The sequence below is a fragment of the Malaya genurostris genome, chromosome 2 (genome assembly GCF_030247185.1).
Source record: "Malaya genurostris strain Urasoe2022 chromosome 2, Malgen_1.1, whole genome shotgun sequence".
NCBI lineage: Eukaryota > Metazoa > Arthropoda > Insecta > Diptera > Culicidae > Malaya > Malaya genurostris.
In genome coordinates this window covers 261419238-261442718 of record NC_080571.1, presented here as the reverse complement: position 1 = coordinate 261442718, position 23481 = coordinate 261419238, and the positions used below count along the sequence as shown (strand labels likewise).

The 23481-nt window shown below is 34.5% G+C and overlaps 1 protein-coding gene across 2 annotated transcripts; it reads right to left on the bottom strand.

The window, feature by feature from the left end:
* Position 1: 1 nt before the first annotated feature.
* LOC131429733 (glyoxal reductase-like) lies at positions 2-17737 on the bottom strand. 2 transcript variants are annotated; one of them, XM_058594057.1, is made up of 7 exons: positions 17579-17737; positions 17216-17296; positions 17042-17149; positions 16703-16816; positions 16384-16556; positions 863-1219; positions 2-133 (listed from the first exon to the last, which is right to left on the bottom strand). In XM_058594057.1, exons 1-6 carry the CDS (start codon positions 17628-17630, stop codon positions 869-871), a joined length of 879 nt encoding a protein of 292 aa, XP_058450040.1. In that variant the 5' UTR covers positions 17631-17737; the 3' UTR covers positions 2-133; positions 863-868. The 2 variants fall into 2 exon arrangements, with proteins under 2 accessions (XP_058450040.1, XP_058450039.1); XM_058594056.1 differs by having other exon boundaries at positions 2-1219.
* Between the last annotated feature and the right edge of the window lie 5744 nt (positions 17738-23481).

The window sequence follows — 23481 nt, the reverse complement described above, 5'->3', positions numbered from 1 at the left end:
ATAATAGATGAAAAGTTTATTGCGAGAAAGTAACTGTAACAGTACACCGTTCTTAAATAAATATGAATGATAAAACTGACTTCTCTAAAAGGCACCAAATGAACAATGAAAGCGTTTCTATCCTGTCATCCACATGGTTGCCACATATACAGATTAATCTGCATTTTACAGATTTTTCAGATAAATTTGTGACCAAGATTCTGTATATGCAGATTTGCAGATTTTTGGCAAAAAATACAGATTTGTACAGATTTTTGATAGCGTGGATTAAAAATTGAATAAAGATCAAGTTAAAATATATTAAATAATGGTATTGATTATTTTTTCAAAGTGAAAACATTATCCTGATTGTGTGTTAATTCTAAGAAGAGGATAAAACTAAATATAAAAGAGTAAAGACAGTAAACACAGATGTTCTATCTGCTAATAAAAATTTGTTATTGCTTACTTTTATTTACAACTAGTGTAGCGTAATTGCTTATGCTTTCAAAAATTGCTTCCGATAAGATGAAAAGATGATGGCCTCGGCCATAACGTAAAGATTGCCAATTGATCAATCAGATTAAGTTTCACTTTCAGATTGGATTTCGAAAGTTTTTCGTCAAATCATTATTTCGAGAGGCTCCAACGCAAAAAAACAATTTCCAGCGTTTTTTCAATTACAAAATCATAAAATTCAGATTAAGAAAAGTTTTGGTTTCTTCAAATTTGGGTTCTAAAGACTTTTTCATTCCGTTGTGTTTCGATTTCTTATCACTTCTATATACAGATTTTCAATGCAGGTTTTTGAGCTCCCGATACAGATTTACAGATTTTTCTTCTGAAAAATGCAGATTTAAATGTGGCAACCCTGGTCATCCACCAAACATTAAACGACCGTGTCCGGATCCCACGCATATTTCGCACCACTAGTGACCCTGAGACCATCGAGCAATTCCATATCCTGCGGGGGAATTTCGAAGTCTAGAGCAATGTTCTCTTCGATGTGATCTCGTGATCGCGCTTTCGGTATGATGCCGACGTTTCGCTCGATTGCCCAGCGCAGCAGAATTTGCGCCGGGGAACGACAAAGTCGGACCGCCACCTCCCCGACCACAGGATCGTCCCTCAGATCGGTACTGAGTGAGGTACCGAGCGAAGAGTACGCTTGCAGGAATATTCCCTCCGTCTTGCACAGCTCAAGCAGCTCCAGCTGGAAGTAGTGTGGGTGCCATTCCACCTAAAAAAAATAAAAAGCAATTTAGTGTGGGGATTCAAATCATTCGGTTAGGGATTTGGAAGTGTTTTTTTATTATGTGAAAAATTTCATTTAAATTCGAAGGTCGTTTTTTTTGACACAAGTTTTGCATAAAAAATAAACAGCGTAATCAAGTAACATTTGATCGATCAAATAAGGCCCGGCCTGGCGGTTCTGTGCATAGGGCACTGGTCTTACAAGCCAGTTGTGTCGTATGTTCGAGCCCCGACCTGGATTCTTTAACGATTCTAAATCGGCTACGAACTCTGTTAAACCAGAAAGGCCAAATTCCACAAAAGGAATGTGTAGTACCAAAACATTAATTTTTTAACACTAATAATCGATTATTAAACTAATTAAATAATTCGAAAAATCTCGTTACAATAATCAAATAATTAATCGAGTATTCGAATAATAACTCAGATAATCGATGAAAATTTAATTGATTAGTTTGAAAACTATACTAGATTATTGAATTATCAAGTAGTTGGAAAAATCCGACATCCCTACTGGCAACATTCGTGTACAATTTTGATTCTAGTCAAACTTTTGTGAAGAACTTAGGCAAAAATTCCTTGATAATTTTCAGAAACATAGTGGCTCTAAACTTTGTCTGAACTCATACAAGATATAGGAGTGTAAGGAAGGTTTAACAAAGATTAGGTGGAATCAGCAAGTGGAAGCAAGTTTAAGAAGGATAGCACGGGATCGGAAAAGTCTAGGGGGATTTCACGAGACTCGAGAGGTTTACTACGGATTGCAAAAAAGTTTTAAAAAGTTTAACAGGGATTAAAGTTTCAGAGAGGGATAAGAGTTAGTTCAAAGTTTAGAGTGATTTGCCTCTTGTCTTCAACAATATTTAAGGTATTTACTGGGGCTATTGGAGAAAGAATACACTGTATGAAACTTCTTGAAATTTCAAAACAATAATAAACGACATTCATTCAAAACCGATGATCTCTAAAAAAGAATTTCTGGTTTTTTTTTTTAATATTCAGCAACTGATATTCTGTTCTTTTTTACTTGCCAATCAAAATTTTGCTAAATGAAAAAGGTCTAGAAAATTTAATGACTTTCTATACCCTTGTGACAAATCATTGAACATAACAAAATTGTCAACGTTGACGTTAATTATGCTTTCTGACAGCTTCTTTACAACCACTAATTCAAATCCGGCTTAAAGCAGACGGACGAACAATGTCACAGACGTAGGGTAAGGGCTCCCTATTTCATCTCATTTGTAAGGACGTTACCTTAAAAACCTGATTTAGCCACCAAAATCACTACGATTTTTTCACATTTCTGCTTAATTTGCCTTGCTCCACATTGGGAATTAATTCACATTCCTTGGAAATTAAAATAATAATTAAAAAATCAGCTAAAAACACTTCTGATATGTTCACTACTGTGCTCCTAATTTCATCTCAAAGGTTTTGTATTCATCCTATCGTTGGTCCTTTCTTCATCCCATAAATTAGTAATGGCGAGAGCAATCAAAACCTTAAAAAGGGCCTAATGCCAACTATGACACAACACACGATATTTAAAAAAAACAATTTGGAATCATTTCGACGTTTAAAATTTTTTGGATCGTTTTTATTATCTTTCGTTTCAAATTTAAAATTTTACTCTGCAGTTAATTTGGAGCACTTAAAAAAACAAAAAAAGTTATGTTATGTTACTATTTAGGCATTTGCCCTTCTAAAAACAAAATGTAGAACCAGAGATGCCATTCATACACATTTATCTGTATTGTATAGATTTTTGCGTTCGCGTTCGTTAAATCAGATTGCAGATTTTCTAAATTTAATACAGATTTGTAAAGGTTCATAAAAAGTAAGAAGTAACACGTTAGACTTTCCTCTCTGTGTATCTATTAGTATTTGATTACAGTACTTCTTTAAAAGTTTATTAATCAACGAACAAATCACATGTTAAAATGGAAATCTTTTGTGCAAATGTTTGATTATGAACACTGATAAACATTTATATCAAAATTTAAAACCAATCTGAATTTAATTTGAATTTGAATTTGATTCATTTTATTAGTGAAAACAGATAGAGCAGATACATATTTTCTATGAAAATATCTGGCATCTCTGTGCACAGCCGATGAAACACACACATTTAACAGTGTTATGGTGACGTATAGCGGAAAGAAACCAGTGCTACTAGATTTGCCACAATGGTTATTTGATTAGTATTTACCACGCTCTATTTGGTAATATTAGAATCCGAAACAGTTTTATTTATATATAAAAATCAATGATATAATTAAACTAATGTCACGGATACCAAAGAATAATTTAAAGAAGAAAAAATAATTTTTTTTAACATTACGAGAAAACTTGGCAACCTTGCGATACGAAATGAGATGAAAACAAAGCGCAATCAAGTGAATTAGGTGCAAATTTTCATTTCATATTTTCCATTGCTTTTATTGCTTATCAGGTGATCTCAGAAGTCTTTATTCGATGAATAAACAAGTGGAAAGTGAACAACAACAACTTTTACTGCTTCGCATCTAAATTGTAACGATCCATCTACACTAAAATACGACTTTTTGACGACAAACATATTCTGCATACCGAGAAAAAATCTTGTAAATAAACGTTTTCTGAGAAAAAAAAACATATTAGAGCGTCAAAAATGACTCATTTTTACTGTTTTAAACACTTAAACATGTAGGTTTACATGTCTGCTTGGAAGTTTGACACATATTTAAATCATTTTTGTAAAACTCTGTCTTTTTTCTATTTCCCTTCCTATGTATTGTGTCAAAAGGTGATTTGCGTCACCTGTAAATTTCATTATTTTATCGTGAAAACGATTTACTTTACAATGGTGCGATTTTTCAGAATTTGCCCTGTACAAGAATGGGTAGAACTTAGAGCAAATTCAGCAGCTGCAAGATTCATATGGGTAATCCATAATATAACTGAAACTAAAACAGACGTATCCCCAGCAAGCCGTTTTAGTTTTATTTATTCGAACAGTTCTACTGTCAAATTTAAAACTGGTATACGCTGCCGTTCTATTTTTCTATATTTCAAAACACAGATAAAACGCTGCTTGGGCTGTCAGTTTATTTTGTTATAAATTCTAGATTAAATTGTTTAAAACTGACATAAATTACGCATCTAGAACTAGAACACTCCTGAAAATGCCCTTAATCGTTAGGACATATTCAGAAATGTTCTAGTTCTAGATGCATAATTTATGTCAGTTTTAAAATTTAAATCTAGAAATTATAACAAAGCGAAACATGTCACTATATTTATTCAATATTTTTACTTGCAAGTGGTTCCACGTTTCTTCGAAGATTATCCATTTTTTCACTCGAGAATTTCATCAGAAAATAATCGCACAATGCGAAGCGAAAATATAACGCGGCAATAAATGACAGCTGTCGTGCTGAATATCGGCAACAGCTAGCGCATTTTCCGAAATCTCGGCAAACGTCTCTGCTGATGTCGGCATATCTGTTGTTTACTGATAAAGTCAGCAAGCAATTATGCCAAATTTCGGCAAAGTGAAGCATTTTACCGAAATATCAGTGAATGCATTTAACGAAGTTCAGAAACATGCGTATTGATTACTGAGCAATCAGCAAATTTAGGTGTTGCTGATCAGTTTCGGCATTTTATTATGCCGAGCTCAAGAAATGGTTTTAAGTGTGTATACCAGTTTTAAATTTGACAGTAGAACTGGTCGAAAAAATAAAACTAAACGGATTGCTGGGGATACGTTAGAGCAATCAAAACCTTAAAAAGGGCCTAATGCCAACTATGACACAACACACGATATTTAAAAAAAACAATTTGGAATCATTTCGACGTTTAAAATTTTTTGGATCGTTTTTATTATCTTTCGTTTCAAATTTAAAATTTTACTCTGCAGTTAATTTGGAGCACTTAAAAAAACAAAAAAAGTTATGTTATGTTACTATTTAGGCATTTGCCCTTCTAAAAACAAAATGTAGAACCAGAGATGCCATTCATACACATTTATCTGTATTGTATAGATTTTTGCGTTCGCGTTCGTTAAATCAGATTGCAGATTTTCTAAATTTAATACAGATTTGTAAAGGTTCATAAAAAGTAAGAAGTAACACGTTAGACTTTCCTCTCTGTGTATCTATTAGTATTTGATTACAGTACTTCTTTAAAAGTTTATTAATCAACGAACAAATCACATGTTAAAATGGAAATCTTTTGTGCAAATGTTTGATTATGAACACTGATAAACATTTATATCAAAATTTAAAACCAATCTGAATTTAATTTGAATTTGAATTTGATTCATTTTATTAGTGAAAACAGATAGAGCAGATACATATTTTCTATGAAAATATCTGGCATCTCTGTGCACAGCCGATGAAACACATACATTTAACAGTGTTATGGTGACGTATAGCGGAAAGAAACCAGTGCTACTAGATTTGCCACAATGGTTATTTGATTAGTATTTACCACGCTCTATTTGGTAATATTAGAATCCGAAACAGTTTTATTTATATATAAAAATCAATGATATAATTAAACTAATGTCACGGATACCAAAGAATAATTTAAAGAAGAAAAAATAATTTTTTTTAACATTACGAGAAAACTTGGCAACCTTGCGATACGAAATGAGATGAAAACAAAGCGCAATCAAGTGAATTAGGTGCAAATTTTCATTTCATATTTTCCATTGCTTTTATTGCTTATCAGGTGATCTCAGAAGTCTTTATTCGATGAATAAACAAGTGGAAAGTGAACAACAACAACTTTTACTGCTTCGCATCTAAATTGTAACGATCCATCTACACTAAAATACGACTTTTTGACGACAAACATATTCTGCATACCGAGAAAAAATCTTGTAAATAAACGTTTTCTGAGAAAAAAAAACATATTAGAGCGTCAAAAATGACTCATTTTTACTGTTTTAAACACTTAAACATGTAGGTTTACATGTCTGCTTGGAAGTTTGACACATATTTAAATCATTTTTGTAAAACTCTGTCTTTTTTCTATTTCCCTTCCTATGTATTGTGTCAAAAGGTGATTTGCGTCACCTGTAAATTTCATTATTTTATCGTGAAAACGATTTACTTTACAATGGTGCGATTTTTCAGAATTTGCCCTGTACAAGAATGGGTAGAACTTAGAGCAAATTCAGCAGCTGCAAGATTCATATGGGTAATCCATAATATAACTGAAACTAAAACAGACGTATCCCCAGCAAGCCGTTTTAGTTTTATTTATTCGAACAGTTCTACTGTCAAATTTAAAACTGGTATACGCTGCCGTTCTATTTTTCTATATTTCAAAACACAGATAAAACGCTGCTTGGGCTGTCAGTTTATTTTGTTATAAATTCTAGATTAAATTGTTTAAAACTGACATAAATTACGCATCTAGAACTAGAACACTCCTGAAAATGCCCTTAATCGTTAGGGCATATTCAGAAATGTTCTAGTTCTAGATGCATAATTTATGTCAGTTTTAAAATTTAAATCTAGAAATTATAACAAAATAAACTAGCAGCCCTAGCAGCGTGTTATCTGTGTTTCAAATATAGAAAAAATAGAACGGCAATGTATACCAGTTTTAAATTTGACAGTAGAACTGGTCGAAAAAATAAAACTAAAACGGATTGCTGGGGATACGTTTGTTTCAGTTTCATTTACATTATAGACCACCCATATGAATCTTGCAGCTGCTGAATTTGCTCTTAATATCGCTTGTTGTATTTGAGGCAACAACATAATTTTTTCTCCATATCATCGGAAATATGGTCAGTAATTTATGATAAGATTTTCAGTACTATGAGATAAACACAAACAACTCAAAAATGAAGTTTTCTAAAATGTTTGGTATGAACGAGCATTACGATGAAATTCAGTGCCAAAATAAAGCCTGAACTGAACGAATAATTGCACAAAGCGTATTGTGCAAAATCGACACATAGTAATGCGGTATGAATCAGGGTCATTTCGCCGAAAGCCATTTCGCCGAAAGCCGTTTCTCCGAAAGTCATTTCGCCGAAAGGGTTATTTCGCCGAATGGGTCACTTCGCCGAATGCCATTTCGCCGAAAGGGTCATTTCGCCGAATCCTGAAATCGTCTTGAAATCGTAATTAGAATTGATTTAAATTAAAGACAAACGAAAGATGATAGCGTTAACGCCCGTTTTGTTAACTTACCATTGTACTTCTTGAATAATGATTGATTGTTGTACTCTTGAATAACGATTGATTCATGAACCTCAGAAAGTAGTTCCCAAGAAAACTTGTTGACTATTAGCTAGTAAACATCAAAGCAATTCCATAGGTGTATCTACCAGGCAAATGTAGGTGGTATTTTCCGTTTATTAAGTGAAAATGAAAAAATACTAATGCGGCTACGCCACATCGTTTTAGTTCATGTGCTGTCCGACCTCGCTACCGCTCGTTCGGACCTAACTAAAGCAAAGAAACATAGCTTAGAGTAGACCGGGCAAACGAGGCGGTTACAGGTTTGTATGCAAGAGACCGCCGCTTCCGACGGCGAGTCGGCGGCCGACTCTGATGGCGTCGGCTATGTTGCTGCACCACATCAGTTATACAAGAGGCATAACATGCAGGAGATATGACCCTTACGGCAAAATTACCCTTTCGGCAAAATTGCCCTTTCGGCGAGATTACCCTTTCGGCAAATTGACCCTTTCGGCGAAACGACTTTCGGCGAAATGACCTATTCGGCGAAATGGCTTTCGGCGATATGACCCGCTCCCATGGGGTATATTTTCATTGATTGAGTACAGTTATGTTTTGTACGTCAGTGAAACAGACATTGACTATGTACGGTTATAAATCATAAGTGTTTTCAATTGACTAATATGATAAGGACACATTTAGCTGATTCCAACTATGCATCATTTTATAAAACAACTAAATAATATTCGAACAAGTTCTATTTTGTTTGAAATTACAAATGACTGGTAAGATGTTCACTAAAAATGTCTAGCTTGTGAAATGCATATCATATTAATATATAAGTGAATATTGTAATATCTTATGAATGTTGAAGGAATTATAGATACTGTTTGTTCACTTTTGCCGAGTGGTTATTAATAATTTTATTTTTAAAATGCATAAAATCGAAAATGACGGCTTTCGGTTTGTGGATATTATTTCAAACCGCTATACAATTTATATCTTCGAAACAGGATTCACAAGTAAGTTATTGAAATCAATGTTATATTAATTCCTAATTTAGACCCGAAATTCCTAGATGACTTAAACACGTTTTTTGTGGATTTTTCATTTCATGAAGGAATTCGAACATCTCGTGTGTTCTGCCTACAATTCGATAGTCCCAGGACAAAAAGGCCTAACTGCAAATGAGAGCCTCTCTTTGTTTACTTTCTCTTTTGATTATTACTGAGCCATTATTGCAAATTCTCTAAAGTTTCCAATATAAATCGAAAGCTTGTAGTTTTCCCTTAAAATTTTTGCGAAGAGTAAAGCGTCGAAAAATTCACACAATCAATTAACTAGTACGTGCGATTAACGATATTCGAAAGTGTGGGAAGAGCATGTCAGCTTCATTCGTTTACACGTCATCCCGTTATGTCTCTAACATTACCCACCCACTTTTTTTTGCTGTGTACCAGTCAATATTATGCAATAAATAAGAGTAAAAATTCAAAAATCATGTTATAGTTACTAATAGTACTGTTGTTGTACCGTTGAATTCCACTATATCACGTCATTACACTCTCACAAAATCACTATTTTCACAGTCACTATTTTTTCGAAAGTGTATCAAACGTTTTAATACAGATACGTATTTCGGAATGCTATTTGCATCCTTCTTCAGTGTATCGGTTTTATAAGTTTATTCTTATAAACTTCACTTCAATAAACTTATAAAACCGATACACTGAAGAAGGATGCAAATAGCATTCCGAAATACGTATCTGTATTATAACGTTTGATACACTTTCGGAAAAATAGTGACTGTGAAAATAGTGACTTTGTAAGAGTGTAATGACGTGATATAGTGGAATTCGGTACAACGGTACAACAACAGTACTATCAGTGAGAATATTCTACTAACAGCTCAAACAGAAATTTAGTGAAGTTATAGTTGTTTTGACGTGAATACGTCTTATTTTTGCTATGGTACGATTTTCCAAAATTCCTTATTTACAATAATGGGTAAAACTCAATCGCAAATATCTCTTGTTATATTGAACGTAGCCACATAATTTTTACTCCATATCATCGAAAATATGGTCAGTAATTTATGATAAAATTTTCAGTTACATGAGATAACCGCAGATAACTCAAAATTGAAGATTTCTAAAACGTTTGGTATGAACGAGCATTAAGGTGAAATTCTGTGCCAAAATAAGACGCGTAAAATTTCAACAGCATGAATTGTACGAATCATTGCACAAAACGTATCATGCAAAACCAGTGGGCTTACGACATGTTTAGTTCACTAGTAAAACCGACACTAACTATGTATCGTTATAAACCATGAGTATTTTTAATTGACTACTATGAGGGAGACACATTTGTGCATGTCGTTTAAGATGGTCAATTTAATCATTCAATTTATAATCAAAATTCTCTTACAATTGATTTTCTCACCTTTGGCATGATTACAATACTTCACCAGACTCTGACTCCCATCATGCATCATTTTATAAACTGAACAATATTCAAACAAAATTTTTTTTTATTGAATTCAACTGGCTTGGAAGATGTTTACTTTAAATATCTAGTTTGATAAGTGCATGTCATATCAGTATATCAGCGAATAATATTTTACCATTTGTCATGAACTTTTTTAAGGAATTATAGATGCTGTTTGTCCACGCACAGCAACGGAATATTATTAATTTATAGTTTAAGAATTCTTTAAATAGAAGATAAATTTGTATTTTCGAGACGGGTTTGACAATTGGGTTAATGAAATTGATGTCATATTAATTTTTACTTAGATTCAGAAATCATAGACGGCTAAATATGATTTGTTAAAGATTTTTCAAATTATTAATGAATTTAAAGAACGCATTTTTGATTTAATCGGTCTTGTCCCCAACACAATCCAGTGTTCCGCCTTATAATTGTATCGTTACAATTATGCAAGTGTCAGTTTTATTCAAATTCACGTCATCAAGTTATGTTTCTGACATCACCCTCCCACCTTTTTTGTAGATTTACATACATATCATATCCTGGATTTGTTGCAGAACACTGAAGTTGAAACCCTAAATCACCCTAAATACTGGAATAAAATTTTGAACACAAATTAAAGAACTAAATCTAAATCTGACAGACACATGCAAGCAGAAGTTTTTTTCCAAGAACGGTCGGGATCGGGCTCGGAAAAAAATTTCGAAATCTTGCCGGGTACGGGTAAATTTTTATTTTTAATCGGGTTGGGTCCGGAATAAAGAATTTGCATACCCGTCCATCTCCAGTGTGCATTGTGTGGAGTTTATTAATAAAGCCTGAACTGAACGAATAATTGCACAAAGCGTATTGTGCAAAATCGACACATAGTAATGCGGTATGAATCAGGGTCATTTCGCCGAAAGCCATTTCGCCGAAAGCCGTTTCTCCGAAAGTCATTTCGCCGAAAGGGTTATTTCGCCGAATGGGTCACTTCGCCGAATGCCATTTCGCCGAAAGGGTCATTTCGCCGAATCCTGAAATCGTCTTGAAATCGTAATTAGAATTGATTTAAATTAAAGACAAACGAAAGATGATAGCGTTAACGCCCGTTTTGTTAACTTACCATTGTACTTCTTGAATAATGATTGATTGTTGTACTCTTGAATAACGATTGATTCATGAACCTCAGAAAGTAGTTCCCAAGAAAACTTGTTGACTATTAGCTAGTAAACATCAAAGCAATTCCATAGGTGTATCTACCAGGCAAATGTAGGTGGTATTTTCCGTTTATTAAGTGAAAATGAAAAAATACTAATGCGGCTACGCCACATCGTTTTAGTTCATGTGCTGTCCGACCTCGCTACCGCTCGTTCGGACCTAACTAAAGCAAAGAAACATAGCTTAGAGTAGACCGGGCAAACGAGGCGGTTACAGGTTTGTATGCAAGAGACCGCCGCTTCCGACGGCGAGTCGGCGGCCGACTCTGATGGCGTCGGCTATGTTGCTGCACCACATCAGTTATACAAGAGGCATAACATGCAGGAGATATGACCCTTACGGCAAAATTACCCTTTCGGCAAAATTGCCCTTTCGGCGAGATTACCCTTTCGGCAAATTGACCCTTTCGGCGAAACGACTTTCGGCGAAATGACCTATTCGGCGAAACGATTTTCGGCGAAATGGCTTTCGGCGATATGACCCGCTCCCATGGGGTATATTTTCATTGATTGAGTACAGTTATGTTTTGTACGTCAGTGAAACAGACATTGACTATGTACGGTTATAAATCATAAGTGTTTTCAATTGACTAATATGATAAGGACACATTTAGCTGATTCCAACTATGCATCATTTTATAAAACAACTAAATAATATTCGAACAAGTTCTATTTTGTTTGAAATTACAAATGACTGGTAAGATGTTCACTAAAAATGTCTAGCTTGTGAAATGCATATCATATTAATATATAAGTGAATATTGTAATATCTTATGAATGTTGAAGGAATTATAGATACTGTTTGTTCACTTTTGCCGAGTGGTTATTAATAATTTTATTTTTAAAATGCATAAAATCGAAAATGACGGCTTTCGGTTTGTGGATATTATTTCAAACCGCTATACAATTTATATCTTCGAAACAGGATTCACAAGTAAGTTATTGAAATCAATGTTATATTAATTCCTAATTTAGACCCGAAATTCCTAGATGACTTAAACACGTTTTTTGTGGATTTTTCATTTCATGAAGGAATTCGAACATCTCGTGTGTTCTGCCTACAATTCGATAGTTCCAGGACAAAAAGGCCTAACTGCAAATGAGAGCCTCTCTTTGTTTACTTTCTCTTTTGATTATTACTGAGCCATTATTGCAAATTCTCTAAAGTTTCCAATATAAATCGAAAGCTTGTAGTTTTCCCTTAAAATTTTTGCGAAGAGTAAAGCGTCGAAAAATTCACACAATCAATTAACTAGTACGTGCGATTAACGATATTCGAAAGTGTGGGAAGAGCATGTCAGCTTCATTCGTTTACACGTCATCCCGTTATGTCTCTAACATTACCCACCCACTTTTTTTTGCTGTGTACCAGTCAATATTATGCAATAAATAAGAGTAAAAATTCAAAAATCATGTTATAGTTACTAATAGTACTGTTGTTGTACCGTTGAATTCCACTATATCACGTCATTACACTCTCACAAAATCACTATTTTCACAGTCACTATTTTTTCGAAAGTGTATCAAACGTTTTAATACAGATACGTATTTCGGAATGCTATTTGCATCCTTCTTCAGTGTATCGCTTTTATAAGTTTATTCTTATAAACTTCACTTCAATAAACTTATAAAACCGATACACTGAAGAAGGATGCAAATAGCATTCCGAAATACGTATCTGTATTATAACGTTTGATACACTTTCGGAAAAATAGTGACTGTGAAAATAGTGACTTTGTAAGAGTGTAATGACGTGATATAGTGGAATTCGGTACAACGGTACAACAACAGTACTATCAGTGAGAATATTCTACTAACAGCTCAAACAGAAATTTAGTGAAGTTATAGTTGTTTTGACGTGAATACGTCTTATTTTTGCTATGGTACGATTTTCCAAAATTCCTTATTTACAATAATGGGTAAAACTCAATCGCAAATATCTCTTGTTATATTGAACGTAGCCACATAATTTTTACTCCATATCATCGAAAATATGGTCAGTAATTTATGATAAAATTTTCAGTTACATGAGATAACCGCAGATAACTCAAAATTGAAGATTTCTAAAACGTTTGGTATGAACGAGCATTAAGGTGAAATTCTGTGCCAAAATAAGACGCGTAAAATTTCAACAGCATGAATTGTACGAATCATTGCACAAAACGTATCATGCAAAACCAGTGGGCTTACGACATGTTTAGTTCACTAGTAAAACCGACACTAACTATGTATCGTTATAAACCATGAGTATTTTTAATTGACTACTATGAGGGAGACACATTTGTGCATGTCGTTTAAGATGGTCAATTTAATCATTCAATTTATAATCAAAATTCTCTTACAATTGATTTTCTCACCTTTGGCATGATTACAATACTTCACCAGACTCTGACTCCCATCATGCATCATTTTATAAACTGAACAATATTCAAACAAAAATTTTTTTTATTGAATTCAACTGGCTTGGAAGATGTTTACTTTAAATATCTAGTTTGATAAGTGCATGTCATATCAGTATATCAGCGAATAATATTTTACCATTTGTCATGAACTTTTTTAAGGAATTATAGATGCTGTTTGTCCACGCACAGCAACGGAATATTATTAATTTATAGTTCTTTAAATAGAAGATAAATCGGTATATAATTTGTATTTTCGAGACGGGTTTGACAATTGGGTTAATGAAATTGATGTCATATTAATTTTTACTTAGATTCAGAAATCATAGACGGCTAAATATGATTTGTTAAAGATTTTTCAAATTATTAATGAATTTAAAGAACGCATTTTTGATTTAATCGGTCTTGTCCCCAACACAATCCAGTGTTCCGCCTTATAATTGTATCGTTACAATTATGCAAGTGTCAGTTTTATTCAAATTCACGTCATCAAGTTATGTTTCTGACATCACCCTCCCACCTTTTTTGTAGATTTACATACATATCATATCCTGGATTTGTTGCAGAACACTGAAGTTGAAACCCTAAATCACCCTAAATACTGGAATAAAATTTTGAACACAAATTAAAGAACTAAATCTAAATCTGACAGACACATGCAAGCAGAAGTTTTTTTCCAAGAACGGTCGGGATCGGGCTCGGAAAAAAATTTCGAAATCTTGCCGGGTACGGGTAAATTTTTATTTTTAATCGGGTTGGGTCCGGAATAAAGAATTTGCATACCCGTCCATCTCCAGTGTGCATTGTGTGGAGTTTATTTTGCTCAATGAAAATGGTTTTAAGTGCCATGAACAAACAATAATTTATAACTGAACAACCTGACACTCGGTTTCAAAATTACGAGCTGATGAGTTATGCCAACTTTCAATTCTTTCAATTTGCAGCTTTTGGTTATTGAAACCCAAACAAAGCCATTGCCAGCTACACTGTTCTTTCCGGATCGAAAAGAAGTATTACTCTTAACCACCAAGTGCTAATCAAATAGTAATTCACGGTCTCCTGTGTCGTGCCCATGGTTACTCTTCTTGTTTCCGTCAAACAGACAAGTCACAACGCTCAAATATGCAAGATCGGTAATTACGTTAGAATCATTTGCCTCTGATATCTAACTTCAATAATTGCACTCCAATTCAATCATAATCACACGATTCATACTGGTGTCAGTTTTAAGTTCAATAACAGCGCAGGTTAACCCTACAGCAATTAACGTTACTCATTAATTCTAATATTTAGTCTATCATAGGGAAAAATGTACCACTTTAAGATTGTCATGCTTTCAATTGTCTATTATCCCAACCAATACTGTAGCAATGATGTTATTTATATTTCTGTTAATTAACATATGAACGACAGAATGCAAAAATCGGATAAGTGAAACTTGGTTTGGAGAACCGGTTTAAAAATTTTTGAATGCGAAATCCAGTTGTAAACATTGAGTGCAAAAACTGGAAACTGATTTTTCAATGCATGAATCGTTTAAAAACATTTTTTTGCAAGAACTGGACAAATAAATTTTAAATGTTGAAACCGATTATAAGCATAACAAGTTCTTCTGAAACAAATGTTTGTATCTGGTTTTTCACCGACTCACTGTCACTGTGGATCGCGGTATGGATCAGGTTCACAGCAGCAAAAATTGTATTAAAATATTTCTTTCGAAAGAACCTAAAGCATTCGAAAATACCTAAACTAGTTAGTTTATCAAGTTTTTGTATTCTGCCGTTCATATCAAATTAAATATATATAAAACCAAAGTCTTGGTATTACATTCCTTTTGTAGAATTTGACCTTCTGTTTCAACAGACCTCGCAGCCGATTTTTGGCGTACAGAACCATTGCGTGGCTGGTGCTACGATCCTACTGACACTAAGAATCCTCCTAAGGCTCGATCAAACGAGAACTGGTTTGTAAAACCAGAGCCCCATGCATTGAACCGCCAACCCGGACATGGCATGATTTAATATACGCACAATTGAATTCAATGACCTTCGCCTTAGCTTTTACTTAGACGAATTTTCCCCAGTTGCACATTTATGAACCGTATTTATAAGTAAGTCATATCTCTATAGCTTGTTTTTACAATAATTACTTTATCCATTTGAAATCATTATATTCACTAAACACACGAAGCAAAATTGTTGCCAACATATCCATATATCTATTTCTTTAGTTCAAATTGAACTGCCATCTCTGCCTAGCAGCAGTTACACTATTTATGTAACACTCTATGGATGGCCGGAGATGGTAGTTCAATTTGAAATGTTTTTCTACGTGAAGAATTTGAAATAAAATATGTACTTTTTGCATAGAGTAACGAAAGCCTCAAACGTTCATATTAAATCTAGTCAAACTTTTAATCGCATTCAGCTTACTTTTCAGCCTGCATCTCTTATCAAACAAAATTCGGTATATTTAGCACGTTACAAACACGCAAACAGGTGAGCTTCGTTACCGGAACTGAGTACATCTTGTTATCTCTCAACTCTGCAATAAAAATGGTCTGACCGATGATGCAACTTCAGTGCACCACTCAAGATTGAAGTATTCTGCGTGCCAATATTGTGACGTATTGTTCTTTCAATAGTAGCGTGGATGTGGAATTGTCCTGAACGATACTGATCAGCTGTTCGGAAACGGAAAGTGGTGCCTAGACACGACGTTCCTTTTAAACCTTGGATAAATTCATGTTTGTTGGAATGAAAAATTTTCAATACTTTTCCTTAGCGTCCTATCCCGGTTAGCATATGTTTATGTATGTTAGACAGGTAAAGGTGAGTAAAATGGCCTCATCCCAACGGTGCTAGTTCCTACCTGGTTCACTGCCGGACGAACACCGTTACAATCTTCCAACAGCTCTCGGATGTGCTTGACCGTATAGTTGGATACACCAATCGATCGACACTTGCCCTCGTGGTGCAGTTTACAGAGCACTTTCCACGCTTTTTTGCGATACGGAACGTTATCGGGATGAGATACTTGCAGGCCTGTAACGGATTATTAAAAGTCGTCACTCAAAGTTTCCCCCGTATCGGAAGCACGCGTTGCAAGCGTTTCCACAATAGAGCTGTAGTAGCTTATGGTGTAAAAAGCGCCATTTTTGTTCGCACGATCAACTAAAGAATCAGCTTACCGTTAACACCGGGCCAGTGGATGAGGAAAAGGTCAATGTATTCGGTTTGTAAATTGTCCAATGACTTCAGGACGAGTTCCTCTATGAACCGTTCGTCTTTATTGTATTGAGATACTACACGGAAATTAAGCAAGTTTAATAACAGTTCTGAATCAATTATAGTATAATGATCCCTTGACTTATCCGAACTATGAGGTCAGATGGGAGGTAATAGTAGAGTATCCAATGAGCAATTTCGTTAGAAAATGAGCTTTTTATTCCACTCATTCTCCTCATTGTCGTTTGTTGGGTGATAAGGTTAAAGGGATCAAAGGTGTTTCCATGAAAACTAAAACTTACTCAACTTTGAAGTAATAAATATATCTTCCCGTTTCAAGTTGTATTTTGGAAGTAAAGTCTGCAGGGCTTTTCCAATGTGCTCCTCATTACGATAAACGAGGGCAGTGTCTGTCAAGAGGCATGAAAAAACGATTTTTTTTAAACTAAGCACAACATTGCGAATAAGTTACTGACCAATATGTCGATAGCCGGCCTTTAGAGCATAGTCCAACGTTTCGTTGATCAAATGGTTGCCACGAATCTGGTACGTACCGACTGAAAATGTAGGTAGATGAACAGTAGTTTGCCACCGAATTCAAATAAATTTAAAGAACATCGAAGCGTTATAGACTAAGCTGCGCTAAGCTAGGTCGAATGTCCCATAGCCTCATTTCTTAGCTATCACAACCCAAGAAATTTACATTTCACTGAATGAATAAGTAATTTCTCCCCATTAAATAGTGTTGTTGTGTAGCAATAATCCCAATTAATTACATAAGTTTATGTGTTATCGATTTCGAAATGGATTATCATTTCCTGAATCAAAAAGGTACTCACAACCGATCAATGGAATACTATGTCCTGTATTTAGTTTGAATGTAAGATTCATATCTCACCGGGCTCCTAAGCTACTTTTCACAAGAACACACAACGAAACACGATCGGCGAACAACAAACGTATACTGTCGGTCGATACAGAACTGTCAGAGTGACTACGGTTCCAACTACACGCGACGGCAAACCATTGGCTCTGTATATGGACAAAATATACAACACATGCAACAGGTCGAACGTAGAACAGTGACAGACAGTCGGGTCGTTAAGCAAAACGGGAAAAGCTACAGCTAAATGTTTCGCTTTCGATTATGTTTGAAATGACAGTTGGGCGTAGAAAAATAACATAAAATGATATTTTTCAATGCATTCTAATTAAATTCGTTTATTTAACCACTGTTTTTACATCTAGAATACTGGCAGGGTTTTCGAAACTGATATAATCTCTCAAAGATACAAGAAAGTAATAGATTTGTGATTAATAATGTCAAGTTTCTTCTATCTTTTATTAAAAAAACCAAAAAAGAACCTTATTATTTTTTCTAGCGAAAGACTTTCCGTTAACAATATCGCCCGGAGAACTGTGACTAATCTACGAACTTCAAAAAACTTGTAACAAGCTCGATGTGATTGTCAATTGATATGCAAAAAAATTATACGTACTGAACATAAAAGGCAATAATTTTCTGTTTTCGAAATATCGTACGTTATTACATCAAAGCAACGTATTGAGTACATTACATCACCTTAACTGAATACTATATATGATTTTGATATGAAATTATGCACCTTTTCGTGTAATATTCACCCTTATTCTGAATAACGACGTATTGATTTTTCGATCGTATTTCATTTGTATTCCTAATAACGCAAGCAAAATCAAAGGTAGCTAGGATTCGATCGAACCACATTCCATCGAAAAATCAACACGTCGTTATTCAGAAAAAGGGTGATTACTACCATTATAACGACACCAAAGCAGCCCTTACACGTGACAATATTATTGTCAATCCAAAGTATTGTCAATACCGTCAATCCAATTGACTTGGTAACTTGAGTCCGCATTTTTCGAAATAATTAAGCGTTTGAAGCTTCAAATATTGCAACTGAACATTGAAACATTGAGAGAAGAGTCCATTGTACATATTTGACAGTTTCCTCTCTGGAGAAAAAGTATTGTCGGATTGATGAGCAGTTTTGATTTTTTGACAATATTTTCGTCAATCCAATGAAGTTTCCATTACACGATCAAAAGTATTGTCAATACTCCTTGTATTGACAATAATATTGTCTCGTGTAAGGGCTGCTCAAGATTGTTGTGCTATTATACCGTAATCGCTGCACATCAGTAGTGAGTAGTGATGTCGTCGGCCTACACTGAAATGAAAGTCTTACTTATATTCATTAGATTTGTCATATGAATCGTATGCAGAATATAATTTATAAAGGTTATATGGAAACTTATTATCTTTATTTAAAGTGTACGTTAAATCTAAATAGACGTTGCCACAATGAAAGTTATAAGAATATCCCATATTATGTATATCGGAATCCGATGAAACCTAACTCGTTACATAATTTATATTCATTGGATGTGTCTTATGAATCGTACGCAGATGGTATTTCACAAAAGATATATGACAACTTATGACCTTTAATGGAACTCTACATAAAATTGAAATGATGTTCAATAAATTTTATATCTTCGCAATCTTTATGCTTTGATAAAAATACCATATACAAGCTATGCGAAAAGTCGTTAAACCTAAGCCAATATAATTTTAATATTCATTACATAGCATGCTGATTATGTTTAATAAAAGTGATGCGAAAACTTATAATTTTCATTGGAAGCGTACATCAAATCTGCAACAAGGAAGAAAACGAGACAGCTGAAGAAAATAACAAGAAATAATATTTTAACTTAGACATATAATGGAGGTTGTTTTTACGAAAGAATAGTTGTGAATCGTACTACTTGAAGCTGAAGAAAGTGTTGTGTCCTCGATGTTCATCGACTGCTCCAGACAGTGTTTTAGGAACTTCTGTTATTTGAAATCGCTGACAAGACAGCTCATTCAACTTCGTTCAAGGATATGCCCTAATGGACCATGAAATAAATATCCGATACGTTTCATTACTCTGTCTGTCTAGTATGAGGATTTAAATTTTTCATTTATAGTTTCTGGATCCCACGTCTCCTCCGCAGGTCATATGGTATAGATAAACCTATCTATATTAATTCGAAGTGAATATAATATGCGCTTCATGAATTGTTTCAATGTATGTTGTGTGGATATCTAGTAATGGTTGTAGGGCGTGCCAATAAATTTGACTCAGACTGGCAATTTCATTCGTTATATGAAAATCTTGTAAAAATAACGTTACGAAGAGTTTTAAGTTCCATAAGATTATCTTATATTTTTGACATGATGTTTAAAATACTTTGTAGCTATCATTGGAATTGCTAATAGTGAAAAATCATTGAAATATCATATAATGTGAAAATGAAAATTTAGCTCAGTGTAGCATTTCGAGTATTTTGTCCGCAAACGATAAACGAACTCCATAATATGCCGGTTTCAACTGCTGGGTGATTTTGACGATCTTATATGAATGAAACGATAAATGTTCTTTGACCATTCGATGGACAGAACTACGAGAAATTGAAGAGCAGCCGCAAAGCACAGAACCTATTTTTACGAAATGTTTCACCAACAGCTTCACATTGTTAAGCGAAGGCACCGGAATTTTCGCCTTCAATTTAAAATATTTTTTAAACTCACGAATAATTGTAAAGTACGACTGATTCTTCAAAAACGAGTCATAAGTTAAAACGCTGTGTGCGACACTCCAGTGCTCCATGATAGAAAACTACAAGACTAAAATAAACCTTCTGCTTTCCGATGCCGTGTTCGGTTTCTGTGTAACCGTAGAACAAAAAGTGTCAATTTTCTTTCGCGCAATTCTGTACAAACTCAAGATTACAAAGCTCAAAACAAACCATCCAAATATTCGATCACGAGCCGTAAGAACTGAACCTAGTTGCGGTGTAGGAACAGATTAGGAGCTTACGAAACGTTTTTTTTTGTACTTTCCACGATCACAATTCTTCATATCTGTAAGTATTGAACTTTAGTATGACAGTAATTGTAACTTTCAATACATTCTTTTCATCAACAATAATCTGTTTTGTCAAAATTTAAAATACATGAAACGAAATACTTATGGAATACAATACAATCAATCCAAATCGCGATAAATGCGTGTAAAAAATTGTGAATATGCCTTGTGAGGATGATCTTGTCTGATATCATTAAGTTATTTTTCTGATTGACTAATTCGAGTTGCTTCGGAAACGGTATTGGAAATTGATACCATTCCAATATCTCAGCAGTGTGATTATCAGCATTACCGGCTGCCCCATATCTATCGATTATTGTTGGTAATGTGGACGGGTATACGGGATCTAGGAATCGCTCTATACACCAATCCTCTCTTTTTGGGTTCAGTAATAATTTTTTACGGTTGGCGTCTGTAAATATAATTTCTTCTGAACGATCTGTAGAATTTATCCACGTTGCAGTAAAAATTGTTTGGTGTGTGAGCAAGCGATGCGGTTAATTTCACGCGTTTTTTTTTTTTCTTAAGAACGGCCAATAAGCCACCTGTCAACTTCCACAATTGCAAGCGAGCTATGAAAGATAGAGTATTAAATTTAACACCAGACGAAAGAGAAAACTTTTCTCTGCCGTTTATTATTATGACTTACTTTCAGCGAGTGCCGAGTCATTCGAAATTACTCTTCAAAGTGAATGTTGATGGATGGCTTATTGATCGTTCTAAAAAAAAGGCGTGATTTTAACTTTTGGTTTGATGTTGTCAAAAATCTAATGACACTTGTTTGTCTTTCTGTGCTCGAGCGACGGTTTTGATGAAGTGAGTGATATTTTCGAGTTATCAACTGAGTAGGCATAAAATATAAAAATTGACACGTTACATTCATTCTAGCCTGCACTTTTAAGGTCTGAGGACATAGGGCCACGTGTTGAGTTTTAAATCGACCACGTGGCTCGCTCAATTTCCTTTGCACATCGTAAGATTGAATGTCTGTGTGTTTGGCAGCCTTGTCGAGCCAATTTTACTTCTCTCTCCTTTTTCAGAATGCTATCAGGAAACCAAAACAAAAAAAATGGCGGATGCATTGAAACTGACTTTGTTTCACAGAAAAATATAAGACTTTATTTTTATCGCGATAACATATATGTTTTTATGTACTAATCGCATCTAAACTAAATTATCTAGACTTTGTCACGGTAGATTTATGATACAAGCCTTCAAAGCCGAGATATTCGATGAACAAATAAAGGTATGCATTTCCGAGCGTTCCAATTTTCAGCAGTTCTTCAGTCAGAAAAAATACAACACGACCGCTAAACTCAATGAATGATTCTGAAAATTTCACAGAATATTCTCAACTAAATTTCGAAGACATTGTCAGGTGGGATTTTCTATATTCTGCACCGTTTCCAAGAAAATTTAATTTGAAACGGGAAAATATCAAAAAACCTACCACTTTACGGTACTGTCCTCAGCCCTTAATATCAGCAAATTAATGATCAAATAATTGTTCTGATAATTTCTTCCATTCAAATTATTTTTAATCATACCGTATGTACTTCTTTTTTCATACCAAATTTTCGGTAACTCATAGAAGAGCGATTTCTCCTAAAAAAACTCGATTTTCAGTGAATGCATATATCTAATGTCGTTTTCGCTTAATGTTAAACCTAACCCAGTTTCCACCTTAATTACTGTTAAACCATTTGTTTGACATCAGTTTCGAATCCAGTTTCAACGTCATTGAACTGAAATTCGAGTCGGTTTAGAGAATCAGTCTTATATCGGGTTTCCTAACACCTCGTTGCTAGGTGGGATCTCGAAGGTAGCTAAATTTTTCAATATCGTTCATATTACAATTCGATTTCAGCGTTTTTCCAAAATGAGTACCGCGTACGCTACGTGCTTCGAAGTAGTTTTTTGTGCTCGCACCCGAATGGTCCCCAAATGACCCAAGCTGCTGAGGCGAAATATGAAAAAATCGAAACAGTTTGTGAGCAAGTGGGTTTTAAAGAGGTGAAAAATGTCGACGACTTTCCAAATCACGGCTCTGTCGGTGCATTGTCGGAAAAATACGAAAAAGTGATTTGTGAAGGTGCTTCAAAATTGACCAAAAAAGGTTCAAATATATCGTACGGAACTGTTCGCAGATATTTGATCGCAAATAATTGGAAATTTCGAAGTACTTTACAAAAACCGATGTCGAGTGAAAAACATGTGCAAAAACGTCTTGAATGGGCAAAGGAGCAAAATGGTGTCGTGACCTTGAATTGGCCCTCTCAGTCGCCGATGCCAATCCAATTGAGAACGTTTGGGTTCAAATGAAGATGAAGCTTGGGAAGAACTGACCACACAATTTGAAACAGCTTGTTCGCCGAATACACAAATTTGGAGGTCGTTTTCAGAAGAATACGCGCAAAATCTTAATCAAAGTATGCCTCGAAGATGTTAACGCTGAAGGGAATTGGACTTGCTATTAATGTATTTGCATGCAAGTTTTTGATCTAGTAAAACAAAAAAAAAAACAATATAATATTTTCATGTCTTTTCATTTTCTCACAACAGTGATCACGCTCTTATGTAACAGACTGTAAACTGTCGATGAATCAAATTCATCTTTGACAATTATCGGTGGTTTGTTTTCACTGGAATGACAAGAAACCAGGCGCGTATACAGGGGGGTGTTTTAGGGGTTCAAACCCCCTCCGAAACTCAAAAAAGTATGATATTATGTAAACTCTTTTTTTCAAATAAGTAAAAAATAAAATGAATAATTTTCAACAAAC